This window comes from Truncatella angustata (assembly GCF_020726525.1).
Source record: "Truncatella angustata strain MPI-SDFR-AT-0073 chromosome Unknown BKA67scaffold_3, whole genome shotgun sequence".
Taxonomy (NCBI): Eukaryota; Fungi; Ascomycota; class Sordariomycetes; order Amphisphaeriales; family Sporocadaceae; genus Truncatella; species Truncatella angustata.
Window position 1 is genome coordinate 1653359 of NW_025763383.1, and position 12296 is coordinate 1665654.

The 12296-nt window shown below is 50.8% G+C and overlaps 3 protein-coding genes across 3 annotated transcripts; 1 reads left to right on the forward strand and 2 right to left on the reverse strand.

Moving 5' to 3' along the window:
- The first annotated feature begins 1649 nt into the window (after nt 1-1649).
- BKA67DRAFT_236379 (uncharacterized protein) lies at nt 1650-4578 on the forward strand. Its single transcript, XM_046095660.1, has 2 exons — nt 1650-2450; nt 2509-4578. The coding sequence occupies exons 1-2, from the start codon at nt 1927-1929 to the stop codon at nt 4397-4399; spliced, it is 2415 nt and encodes an 804-aa protein (XP_045959685.1). The 5' UTR covers nt 1650-1926; the 3' UTR covers nt 4400-4578.
- Nucleotides 4579-6759: 2181 nt separating this feature from the next.
- On the reverse strand, nt 6760-8090 carry BKA67DRAFT_515561 (uncharacterized protein; the record flags this gene model as incomplete). The annotated part of the gene is made up of 2 exons (XM_046097738.1): nt 6760-7732; nt 8014-8090. 2 exons carry the CDS (start codon nt 8088-8090, stop codon nt 6760-6762), a joined length of 1050 nt encoding a protein of 349 aa, XP_045959686.1.
- A 921-nt stretch (nt 8091-9011) lies between these two features.
- BKA67DRAFT_690223 (cytochrome P450) lies at nt 9012-11771 on the reverse strand. The gene is made up of 3 exons (XM_046109125.1): nt 11219-11771; nt 11057-11153; nt 9012-10988 (listed from the first exon to the last, which is right to left on the reverse strand). Exons 1-3 carry the CDS (start codon nt 11340-11342, stop codon nt 9305-9307), a joined length of 1905 nt encoding a protein of 634 aa, XP_045959687.1. The 5' UTR covers nt 11343-11771; the 3' UTR covers nt 9012-9304.
- Nucleotides 11772-12296: the final 525 nt, after the last annotated feature.

The following is a 12296-nucleotide window of genomic DNA, read 5'->3' on the forward strand; positions in this document are numbered from 1 at the left end:
TAAGGTTATGCCAAAGATTGGATCACATTCCATAATTGTTCGCATCTCCGACAGAAGGCTGGAGGCTTGATAGCAGATACGCCGATCCCTCGCGACGGCTTTGGCCAGCCTTTGGTATCGAAGATTCGACGTCGAGATGAATTTGCTTTCCTAGTAAATGTGGATAGGTATGTCACAATGTTTCATCACTTATTATGGAAGAGCGACAGGACCTGAGGACCTTTTACTGTTTCCTCGAAAATGGCCTGCTAGCGTCGGTGTTTCAGATTTAGAGTCTCCACCTTTCTTCTAGTGGTTTGTTGTCAAAGATTCTCGAATGACCCCAGACGCTACTGGGTTCATAGGGAAGAGCGCTCAATCATTGGTGTAGATCTCTGTCCCCTCACGACATGCGCTAGAAGCAATGGGCCTGTAGGATGCTGTAGAATCTCCTCACAACTCGACAGGGACTATGGTCAGTCACTTGCCGTGCCTGCGGATCATGTCTTGGCGCGGTGGAGGCTCAACTGCACGAGCCGTTGCTGGATGAGACTTGGCTAGACTTGGGACATGAGTCTGCAACGGTGGCGGGTCGCAGATGTTTGCGGTGTTTGCGATGTTAGCCCCCCTACCGAGCATCTCGACTGGTCTCTTCTTGCCTTCAATGACGATCTAACAGGACAGATAGCACAGAAAAAGAAATCCCTATGGCAATCTGAATAGAGTTGGTGTTATCAGCGATATGCTTGGTTCTTGCAGTCGTCGGCATTTGACGCGTCGCCATAAATTGAGTTGGGGGCGTATGAGTGGTCCTCTTAGCGGATCTGGGCCCCTAACGAAGTAGGTGACGACGCTCGCAGTAGGGCGCCAAGAACAAGGCATGTCTCCCAAGGTGTACAACCCCCACCAGCACATCAGATAGACGAGCTTACCGGCGGATACAAACTTTCATAGGCCAGTCGCCCATGTGGATTTCGGACCATTTAGTTCTTTTCTATGTGAAGCCTTGGCCTTTCTGTCGGTATTCAATAAGGTGACTTGGATGTGGACAGGGTACTAGCGCATGGATAGGGACCGGGGAGCTGCTGCATTTGGCAAACAACCAGAGTTCCAGGAAAAAAGGGTCCAGTCTATCTGCGCAGTCTCCCCATAATTCTCCAACCCATCAATTTATTGTAATAATAGTAAAAGGGCAGAGCGCCGCTCCGTTTGGGAACTTCAGATGCAAATCCACACTCGCTCGGTTTCCGGTTTGGTCTGGTCTGGCTACCCCCGAATTACACTTGGTGATCGGCCTCTTCTCCTTGTTTGACAAAACATGCCCGAAGTTGACCTTCCTCCTTCCCCAACTCACATTAGAAGCTCTTGAGCTTTCCTTCCACCGACCCGCCATTGACCTACACGACCACCAGAAGTACCTATGGTATTGTTCGATTCGTTTTTCTGTACACCATTTTGGGACACCACCTTTCTTTCTTTGTCCTTTTCCTCGTAGTCACCCGTGTGGTACAGTATATCTGGGCACCACCTACTACAACTGCCACCACCGCCATTACCGCTCTGTAATCACCCATCTTCGCCGGCTCGAGTTTTCTTCTCTTGATAAACGTCTTAACGCTGGACGCAACAAAGCACCGAGGCCGCTTCTTTGAGACATTGTTCCTTTTCTTTTATAGCATTGACAGCCAGCCAAGCGCGTCGGTGGTCATTTCAGTCGTCCCCTTCTTTGTGAGGTCGAGTGGTGTATCTGATTAAACAGCGACCTCATCCACAGCACCTTTGTGCCGCCGAACCAACTCAACCACGACCTTAAATCCAGATGTTCTTCGTCGGCAGAAACATCTAGAGATACCAACGCTCGCTCTTTTTTTTTTTCCCCCTCCCCCTCCTCCAAGTCCCTTGGGCTTCATTCGTCTTTCTCTACCTCGCATTCTCCTCTTGCCCGCTATGGAGAAAGTATCAAGCTTCATATCACGGAGGTCCGACTCTTTTCCAAGCATGATGTCCGGAAAACAGGATATATACCTACCCATTTCGACAAAACCTCAACCAAAACTGCGTGTCCGGGCTTTACTTGGACACTGCTTGTACCGCCGGGTGGTTATATGGACGCTCGTGGCCATTGCCTTGCTTGCAATTACTTTGTTCCATCCTGGGTTGACACACAATACCCACAACGTCTTGGATCTTGTACAATTAGGAAAGAGCGATATCTCCAAGCCTAACTATCCCACCAAGCTTGACGAGACTGTTGCCTCGCTTGTCAAACAGTCTGGTCAAGGCGAAGAAGCAGAAAGCCCCAAGCAGAGCAAAGACGACAAGGGAGAGTCATCTTCAAAGGAGGCCACTACAAAAGAACTTGCAGAAGAATCGCCGAAAGAGAAGATTGAGACGGAGAAATCTAAGGAATCCAAGAAGAAGCAGAAGCAAAAGCAGAGACCAAAAGGGCCCCACTGGCTCGACTACGATCAGTAAGCTTCCAAATTGGTGCTAAACCTTCCTTGATCTTAGTTGCTAATAAGCCTCTAGTCTGGACGCATATTTCAATGGTCTGCGATCATTGGTTTCATTCTCTGAGTACAAGGCCGAATATCCCGTACCATCAGACGCCACACAGCCCACCGCAGTGGTGTCATCTGTACATAATACCAGACTGCCTACGCCCACGCCGTACAGCCCACACCCTGACTACGACTCCAGCGAGTACAAGAGCCAATATCAAAAAGTCAACAAATGCTACCTCGATGCAGCCAATACTATTCCTGCTCCGGATGTCCATGCTTATGCAGGTGTTCCTCAAGGCCAAGCGAAGCCAGCTATCGGGTCTTACGATCTACTTGGCATTCGTGAGGATGTTTGCTTTGACCGATTTAGTCGTTATGGCGCCTATGGTCTTGGATACTCTGTTCAGCAAGGAGGCACTGGAGAAGGCACAGACACGGAGAACGAAGGTAGCCGTACTGTTTGGGAGAAGTCTGGCCAGATCGATTGGGAAGGGATGGACTGGGCCGATGCTCAAGAGCGCTGCTTCCAGTCCAACAAGCACCGCTTCAACACTGGCAATGAAACGCTCGATGCTGAGGAGGCGGCAAAGAAGACGCCCAAGAAGATCGACCGAACAGCTGTCGTGATTCGTACTTATGTCGGTTTCAAGTGGACGGCCCATGCTCTTCTCAACTTCCGCGCCATGATCACCGAGCTCAATGTGCGATCCGGAGGTGAATACGACGTACACTTTTTACTGCATGTTCGGGACCCCAACACACCGATCTGGTCGGACCCCGCCACAGCCCAACGAGTGCTTGATGCCAACGTACCCAAGGAGTTCCACGGCATTTGCACACTTTGGTCTGAACCTCAGATGAAACTGTACTATCCTGGCAATTTCGGCGACACATTCGAGAACCCCAGTAACGGCGACATCCATGGTGTGTATCGCAGTGCGCACATGCCACTACAGCACTTTGCCAACATGCATCCAGAGTATGCGCACTTCTGGAACTGGGAGATGGACATGCGCTGGGTTGGATCGTACTATGAGCTCTTTGACAGACTTGGCAAATGGGGTGCTAAGCAAAACCGCATCGGTATGTGGGAACGCGCCAGCAAGTATTACATCCCCGAGTTCCATGGCTCGTGGGATAACTTTACCGAATTGGTTGATCATGAAACCAAAGCCGCTGGCCGTCGTGGTATATTGGGCCCTATTATCTTCGCTGGGAAGACCAACCTGCAAAACGGCGAAGAGGGTTTCATGCCTGCAACCTGCTCGACTGGGTCCGACATGAGCCAGTGCGGCGTGGGCGAGGATGCCGACCTCATCACACTAAACCCCATGTTTGACACCAATGATTCGGGTTGGGTGTTTGCAAGCGATGCCACTGGATACGATCTACGATATCAACAACCTCCTCGACGATGTGCCATTGTGACTGCTTCCCGTCTGTCCCGCCGCCTCCTTTCTGTCATGCATGAGGAGACTTGGCGTCTTCACCATAGCATGTTTAGCGAGATGTTTCCCCCTTCGATGGCCCTTCATCATGGACTGAAGGCTGTGTATGCCCCTCACCCTGTGTACCTTGATCGCGCTTGGCCTGTCGAAGCCATTGACAAGAACTTCAACGGTGGACGAGACCGCACGACTGGTGGACACGGTAGCCCCTTCGATATTACCAACGAGCACAACCATAAGGGCTCATCCTGGTACTACAACAGCGAGTTCGCAGGTCTGCTATGGCGCCGGTGGCTTGGATACGCACAGTACGACGGACGTGGCGACGATGGTGGCCGAGCAAATGAAGGCTCCATAAGAGGCGGCCGTGCTGAAGAGGCCAACGAAAACGGTTCTGGCCGTCTATGCCTGCGTCCCATGCTGGTACATCCTATCAAATGGGAAAACCCGGCCGAGTGGGATAGCTAGGGGGTGTCTCAAAGCTCATTCTTCCGCGAGAAGATATTTCCTTTGTTGTTCGGATCATACAGGTAGACAGACGCCCAATCTCTCCTCCTTTCGGGAGATGACGGGGACTCTGTTTCATCACCAGCAGCCCATTACGAGGCCTGCCTCCGAAAGTACATATTCACCACCATCATTTATCCAGTACGCAGTGCTGGCGGCGTACTTGTTGTATTCTTTTGATGAACTTCCTCTAGAAACAGGAAGCCCGCATAGGGTTAGGAGTTTGTTACACTGGCTGGGCTGGGATTGAATTAGAGGCATCGATGGCGCCGTTTCTGCTGGGCTTCCCAGGTTTGATGACCCGACTATTCACGGTAAATGGTCGCAGTGCGAGAAAGGCTAAATGGCGCAAAGGCGTTTATTGTATCCTATTGTCGGATTTATGTACGTGTATGTATATATGGGAAACATCACATTCGACAGATCGAATATAGGCTAGACAAGCTTTCTTTTTGCTATGTTAGAGAGCACCCAGGGATGACTAGAATGACAAATACATTCATGAGAACATATGAAGGCCTTTTCCATCCTAGATCCGCTGAATTTCCTTCTTTTGGTAGAACTGCCTGGTTTGGTGACCACGTAAGAGAAGTTATAAGAACCAACACTATTGACCAAATGAAGAGCCCCAAGTGTAATAGCTATATAATTACATGATTATCTAGTTACAACAACGACAACAACCGATAAGACAATTATGGGCGTCTGTACTCTGAGCACCATTCCGAAAATAACAGTTTACAACTAAACATACCCATGATCGTAGTAGATATTGACAAATACGACATGCGCCAAATGTCAATGCAAAATGCGCTATTGTGAGGCTCAGACAACATACATCCACAGTAATTACCCCATTGAAGATACTCTCTTGCATTTATTTTCTTTTGCCCACTACATTCCAACACTTGCGAAGAACACATGGCATTTTCTCTGACAGTTTCTCTCGGCAGCACGGCCATTACCTTTTTCTTTTATCGACGCGAGCTCTGGTATCCCATGACCATACCGGGCCGGGCCGTGTGGGCGAGAAATCACTTGGACATTCTATGGCTCTGTATTCCCAGTAGCGCGTACGCGCCCGACACGGGTTGAGATCGGCCGCCAGGAGTGGCCAACCTAGTGCGCGTCCGATACCAATAAACTTCCTTCTCGCCCCTTCTCGGGGCCTCTGAACGTGAAGGGGAGCGTTCTGTACCGGCTCCGTAGTTTGCCATCGCCCGGGAGGAGCAGCAGGTAAGAGTGGCCTGGTCTAGATTGGAATACTGGTATAGTGACGGAGGTTGGCGGAGGACAACACGAAGCTTCCCGGCCGACCAAAACATGCATGTCTGGGATCGACCAAACGGCGGCGTTGCCGTAAGGTTGGGGCACATTCGTGAATGGATGGGCAAGCCACGAGTTCGCCTACAAAATGTACCAGCCTTTTTTGTTCCTTCACTGCTTCGACTCCGGCCATTGGTGGCTGTACTGAGTCAACACTAGTCTAGTCTTAACCCCAACGTGGGATCCGAGGGCTGGGGGGGAACGCTAATATCCTACAGGACCATGTTAAGGTACAAGTTTCTCACAAACACGCAAGGTTAGAGCATGTTACCACGTGAGAATTGGGGCCAGTGACGTGGATCACATCCGCTTCGCTAAGAATAAATTATCAAGCCTCCGAGAGAAGCGAGGAAATGTATACTTCGAAGAGTAGATATATATATATTCAATCCTACCAAGGAAACCATATATCATCCATCATTGCCTCATGGCTTCGCGAAGTGCACGAGAGTGTGCTATTATAGCACTCCCCCGCCCATGGAAATCCTTGAGATGTCCAAATTCAACGCCCCAAAATTTTGAGCAAGCCCGCCATACCATTCGGTTCCAAAAACGCTGCTATACACGAATGGCGCTCGAGTAAGACCAAGAGCGAAAACTAAAACAGCAATAAAGATTCAACCACCCCCAAACATGTCATCAATCCAAAAAAAAAAAAAAAAAAAACAGATCCCGTAAACCAAAGGTGCTTCCAGCGCTTATAGTACCGCGTCGCTATATACAAAATAGGTTCTAGACATGCGTCGGGCCTGAAACAACGGCGCAAGTCCTGGCAGAAGAGCCGAGTGTCCCGGCGGATAAAGCCGCCAACGCCGATAACACCAACGAACGCCGTGTGCCGCCCATGAGGTGATTTGTGTATGAGTTGGTAGTTTCATGCCCTACTCGATGATAGGTATTACGCAGGATAGGAGGCGAAGATGGATTTATATCCACTTTCCGGTCAGATGAGTCTGTGGCCTGACTGGGACTGTCACATTGGCATCTGGCGAGTCCTATTTCTTCAAAATGGCATCGTAGATGCTAACGAGGCCAGTGATAGCGGCACCAGTCAAGATACCCTTGTAGCCGCCGTAGAGGGCACCGTCCACGCGCGCAATAGACTGCTCATTGACCCAGCCACCGAAGGTGACGTTCTGGCCGTAAACAACAAAGGAGATCAAGGCCTTGACGATGCTGAAGGTCAGAGGATCGACGACGTACTCAGGGCTTGAGTAGGTGCGTGCACGGCGATTAGGCTGGTGGGCAGCAGACAGATTGAAGAAGTAGCCAGCGGCGGTTGGCAGAAGGAAGCTAGTAAACAGCCACAGGAGGAAGGGAGACCAGAAGGAAGAGGTCAGCAGCAGGAACAGGTCGGGGACCTGGATCGGGTGGTCGTTGGTTCCGAGAAAGTCGATGGCAGGGATGGTGAAGGCATAGCGATCAGGCAGGACCTCGGGTCGCAAGAACCAGGACTCAAAAAGTGAGATGACGAAGAGGATGGAGTTGACGGTCGAGAGATCCTCCTTGATGCCCTGAGTTGCTTCGGTGATGCCCGACTCCTTGTACAAAGAGGTGGCACGGTTTCTCAGAATGACACTTCCACGGTCGACGGCCTCGGCAACATCGGCAGGCGTGGCAGGTAATGGGATGCGCTGGGCAAGAGACAGGGCGCGGCCGGGAGTTTGCACGAGGGCAGTCGTCATGCTGGGAGCTGCGGCTGGCTCTTCGTCGGAATCCGGGGCGACAGCATCTTCAATGGCCTTGGTGACACGACGTTTCGTAACCCTCAACGTCTCAACCGGCGTTGCAGATGCAGTTGAGCCCCTCTTGATGGGCGAAGCTCCCCTCTTGACGGGGGAAGAGATGGCCCTGTCGCGCGCCGAGTAGTATGGCGCGACTCTGGGATCGGACGCGAACTGGGTCGAGTTCTCGGCCAGGTACTCGTCGAGAGCGAGTTCGAGCTCGGGCTTCTTGAACGCTTCATAGCTGTTGTGGAATGACATTAGCAATCAACCCCGGATCGTTTCTGGCGCGCGACATGCATGCACAGAGCGGCCCAGACGCTCGCAATTCGGCGCGTTGTCGGTTATGATGCGCGGGGTGGTGATAGCGCGGCTCAGCCCAGCTCAGCTAAGCAGGAGAGACTTGGCCATGATGTAAGTGTCACCATCACCATGTGCTGCACTTTTTGCGGAACAGCTGCGTCGCAGAGACAACAGATACGGCGCGGCAAACGGGCACGGAATTCCAAAACCAATGCTACTTACTTCTTCAAGCCAGTGTGTTCAGCCAACTCGGTCAGGTCCATCTTCCTCTGCCTTTGCAGCCAAGTGTTGACCGACATGATGGCAGCTGGGCGCGACGTGCAACAGTTGTTGAATGCGTGAGAAATAGGTGTCAGCGAAATCGCGTCTTCAATGCGACCAAGTTGCAATGCTCCTCGAGTATACAGCTGGGTGGCCAGTGACGGACTAGGCGAACGGGGTTATCAGCGATAGTGTTGTGATGCTTTTATTGAGGATAGAGGGGTGTTGGTGCTAAGGTTAGAGGGCTAGGTTAGGACCGGGCAGGTGATGCGGTTGCGTTGTTTACATATCTTGTCGTAGCGCGTGTTGTTTTGCTCTGGTGGAGGGAGCCGGCAGAGCAGAGCAGAGCAAGCAGAGCAGACTCGACCTTTGGGGGGGGGCCTGGGGTCCGACGCTTTTTTTGCCCGGGAGCTGGGATCTTTGACAGCGGGTGGGCCCCCGTAGCAAAACCTCGCGTCAACAGAAGCTTTGCGAGAATAATGGGTGGCTGGGGAAAGACGCTCCAACGGCATCCACTACTTGGTGCGTCCCTCTCGAGACTACTGTAAGCATTGCTTGTGTTGAACGAATGCTTTGGCTCTAGACTAGTTACTTCAGGTAGGTTCAGAGGGTGAGCATTCGTAGGTGTGATGGCATCCATCATGCTGCTTGATGGCTTCAAACTGACTCAGGACATAAAGCACGTGGCTGGGGAATATCCAAACTCGAACATCCTCGAGAGCATACACAAGTGACACGCGCTTGACGTGGCACACGACCAAGAATGTGCAGTATATAACCTACTGTAAGTATTCGTGCACCAAGGGCCCTCTAGTGCCGTGATTGATGCGAATTACATACACATAACAACGCAACGCCACTGGATAAATGTGTATACCTTTATTATTATTATTTGTTTTTCCAACTTCATTTTTAAGCCTTCTATTACTCTCTTCATTTTTCAGGGTACATGTAGTAATGATAAATAAAGTGTTTACCCTTAGTAATCGGAGAGTGCCTTTTCCCACTCACACGTTAGAGTTGCAACACCTCGGCTTTCTGTCTGTGTGCCTTTCCAAGTGATGCTTCCCGATACTTAAGGAATGCCCGATCGGATATTGTTCCAGCACAATGCTCTTGCCGCCATGCTCAAGCATTTGATCAGTTTCAACTCGACAAACTCGTCTTGTTTTCAATCCACACTAGCAGTGCATGATGTTTGTGCTTTTGAATTTGGGTGTATTGAATATTCATATAGCAACTGCTAAAAACTCTACTCAACCCAGTTGACAAACCGTTCTTGACCTCTCGGCACCAGCCGGACAGGTACGAACTTATCACCATGCAATTTGAGCGTTATCAAACTCGTCGCACCTCTCATAGTCTCTCGTGACTTGGCCTGAGCCTTCGCATATAACTCCCTCTTTTCTTCCTGGCCCATTCTCGCCACTTCCGCATCACTCGCCCACTCCTCCACAGCCAATTCGATACTATATTTCTGGAATATCGCGCTCAAGGCCGCCACCATTTCCACCTGCGCGATACGTCTACCAAGACACGAGCGCGCTCCATCCGAGAACGGAATATAGCTACCTCGGACCGGCCTGAAAAGCTGGGCGCTGGTATCAGGACCGGCAAACCCGCCGAAATCCTCATTGTCGGCACCTTCAATCTCGATGTTGTCACCAGTGGCTTGCTTGCGGTACCATCTCTCAGGGACCCAATCAAGCACATCGTTGTCCTTACCAGTGACTTTGCTGCGTTTACTTGGCCAATAGCGTGGATTATGTTGAGCCGCAACAGCGATCAGACCGACACGCATTCCCGCAGGCAAAACGTGCTTCTCACCGTTGAGAACAAGCACTTGATCTTGAGACGGTGACACCCTTTTGGGGATTTCAACACCCGGCGGCATTGTGCGCAGCGTCTCATTCATGCAGGCCCCAACATACGAAGCCATGAGCGAGTTGATACACTGGTCGTAATCCCACGTTGCTGGGTCTGCACCATCAAAAATACCGTCCACATCCCTTTGGACCAGTCGCTGCACATCGGGATTTGTCGCAAGGTTCAGCAACGTGAAGTGTGTTGCGTTGGCTGTCGTTTCGTGACCTGCTACCATCATGACAAAAGCATTGCCAATGATCTCGGAATCTTGGAGACGTGTGAGTTTAGATTGCTTTTTATCAGATGACGCTTCATCACCATAACTCGTGCGCACAAGCATTCCCATAATGTTCATGCCCTTTTCCGGCTTTCCCTCTTTTGTGTCCGCGATCTTATCTTGCACGAATTGATCGAAGTACTTGACGAGGTTGTTCTCTGAAGCAAAGGCCGATCTGATACCCTTGAATGGGAGAACACGCATCAACCACCTTGGCAGTAGCAGCAAAGGTATAATACCATGCAGAACACCCGCAAGCGCGTCTTTAAAATTTAGACTGTATCCGGACGAGGGCTCGAGGGACGAAAACCTGGCCACCTTAGGGTCCGTGTCGGCTGGAAGCGACTCATCCGACCAGAGCAGACGAAGCCCGAAACCAGCATAGCCGATGATATGAAGCATAAGAGTCATTGTGTCATCTTCCACTGTCTTAATCGTCTTGCCGCCCTTTCCGTCTGGGCCCAGCCACTGCTTGATCAATCCGTATGTTTGCGTGATGGTCTCGTGGAAGACAAGCGCCGCGTTCTTTTCGTTGAAAGATGTTGAAGTCACCTTTCTATGTGCGCGCCATTCTGCGCCTTCCGTGGTCACTACGTTCTCTCCGTATAACGACAGAAGTTTATAAAGCTCGGTCGGTTTCGGGAACGCTTCTCGCTTCGATGTAACTTGGTGAATCGCTTCGGCATCGGCGGTATACAGCGCGAGCGCACCTGGAGAGACGACGACGAAAGACTCTCCCAATTTTTCGAACGTCTCAAAACGCTGGGTGTATTGCCAGTCGGCTTGCAGGACACTGCGCAAGACTTGTTAACGGGGTTTGTCATGCGCAGGGGCATGTTCTGGATGTCTGTACACACGTACGGCATGATATCTTCCCAGTATTTTCGTGGCAGGGCCTTCCACAAAACCATGATCAAAGGTGCGAAGAGTTGACCGATTCGATTCATAGGGCTCATCGCTAGAGACGTGGGTCAGTTATCAACATCAACACAGCTGCACTCTCGCGGTCTTGCCAGTACTTACGGACAATGTAATATGGCAGGCCTGTCGCCGTCGCTTTCGCGATATTCCGCCGTAGTCCGGATACCGTGCTGTACAGCTGGTACGCGACCAAGGAGGCGACGAGATACAATATGGCCGACGGCATCTTGAAAATAGGGGGTTTCTTTTCTTTTTTTCAATACAGTTATTGCAATCAAGAAAAAGGTCAACCCGTCAGCTACGGGTGATCACTCATATACCCAAGCTATCAAGAGACTCCGTGTTTCACTACTCAATCGAGCACAGGCGGACACGAGACTGGATAACTCGTTTGCAGTCTCAATGCCCCAAATTGAAAGTCAGCGGCAGGAGAAACAAAGAATTCATTTGAACATCGAGTCAGTACGGACGACAAAAGCTATCCAGCAGCCCCGCCTCCTGAGATGACATCTCAAACCGCGGGCTTCTGGATCGCAGCCGTCGAGATGTTCGTCAGGAAAAAAAAGTGGGCAAATCGAGGGACGGAGACATGGCCTCCCGTGCGCCAAAGGTGAACTAAAGATGTGGTTTTGGTGGTAAGACATGCATTCGGCAGTGCGCTTAACCGCGTCATTGGCTATCCGGAATGAACTACCCAATCAACGTGAAGCCAAATCATGTCGACCCTTGTAACGGGTCTTTCTTCAACAAATGCCAGATGTCAGATGTCATGCTGTGTCAGCTCGGCATATATGATGCAGAATTGACTGTTCTAGGAAGACCATCGCAGGCGTAAATCCTGCTGTGGGCAGGCCGCTGTCACAACATCTCCAGCAATATTGCCACTGAATGGTAGTTGTGTAATTACAGGTCGCCTACATTCGCATTAAGCCGCATTCTGCATAACCCGAGGATGGGACAGAACCATTTGCAAGCGACACCACTAGCAACTGCCAGGTCATTAAACTGTTTTCAGACAAGTGTGCGAGTTTTGCGAGCTGCATGCCGGTGTACTGATGTTTGAATGGTAATGAATCGTTGCCAAGATACAGACAACTGTGAAATGAGAGCGATCAAAACAGTTTCAGTCCCTGAATTCTTTGGAACGATGATAAAACAGACTGAGCCGGCCACGATAATT

Bases quoted from the DNA above. Each gene is read 5' to 3' on its own strand.
- BKA67DRAFT_236379 (XM_046095660.1), top strand. From the start codon at position 1,927: ATGGAGAAAGTATCAAGCTTCATATCACGGAGGTCCGACTCTTTTCCA. The intron at 2,451-2,508 runs GTAAGCTTCCAA...ATAAGCCTCTAG, and splicing joins CACTGGCTCGACTACGATCA to TCTGGACGCATATTTCAATG.
- BKA67DRAFT_690223 (XM_046109125.1), bottom strand. From the start codon at position 11,342: ATGCCGTCGGCCATATTGTATCTCGTCGCCTCCTTGGTCGCGTACCAG. The intron at 11,154-11,218 runs GTAAGTACTGGC...CCACGTCTCTAG, and splicing joins CCTGCCATATTACATTGTCC to CGATGAGCCCTATGAATCGA. The intron at 10,989-11,056 runs GTACGTGTGTAC...AGTCTTGCGCAG, and splicing joins TACTGGGAAGATATCATGCC to TGTCCTGCAAGCCGACTGGC.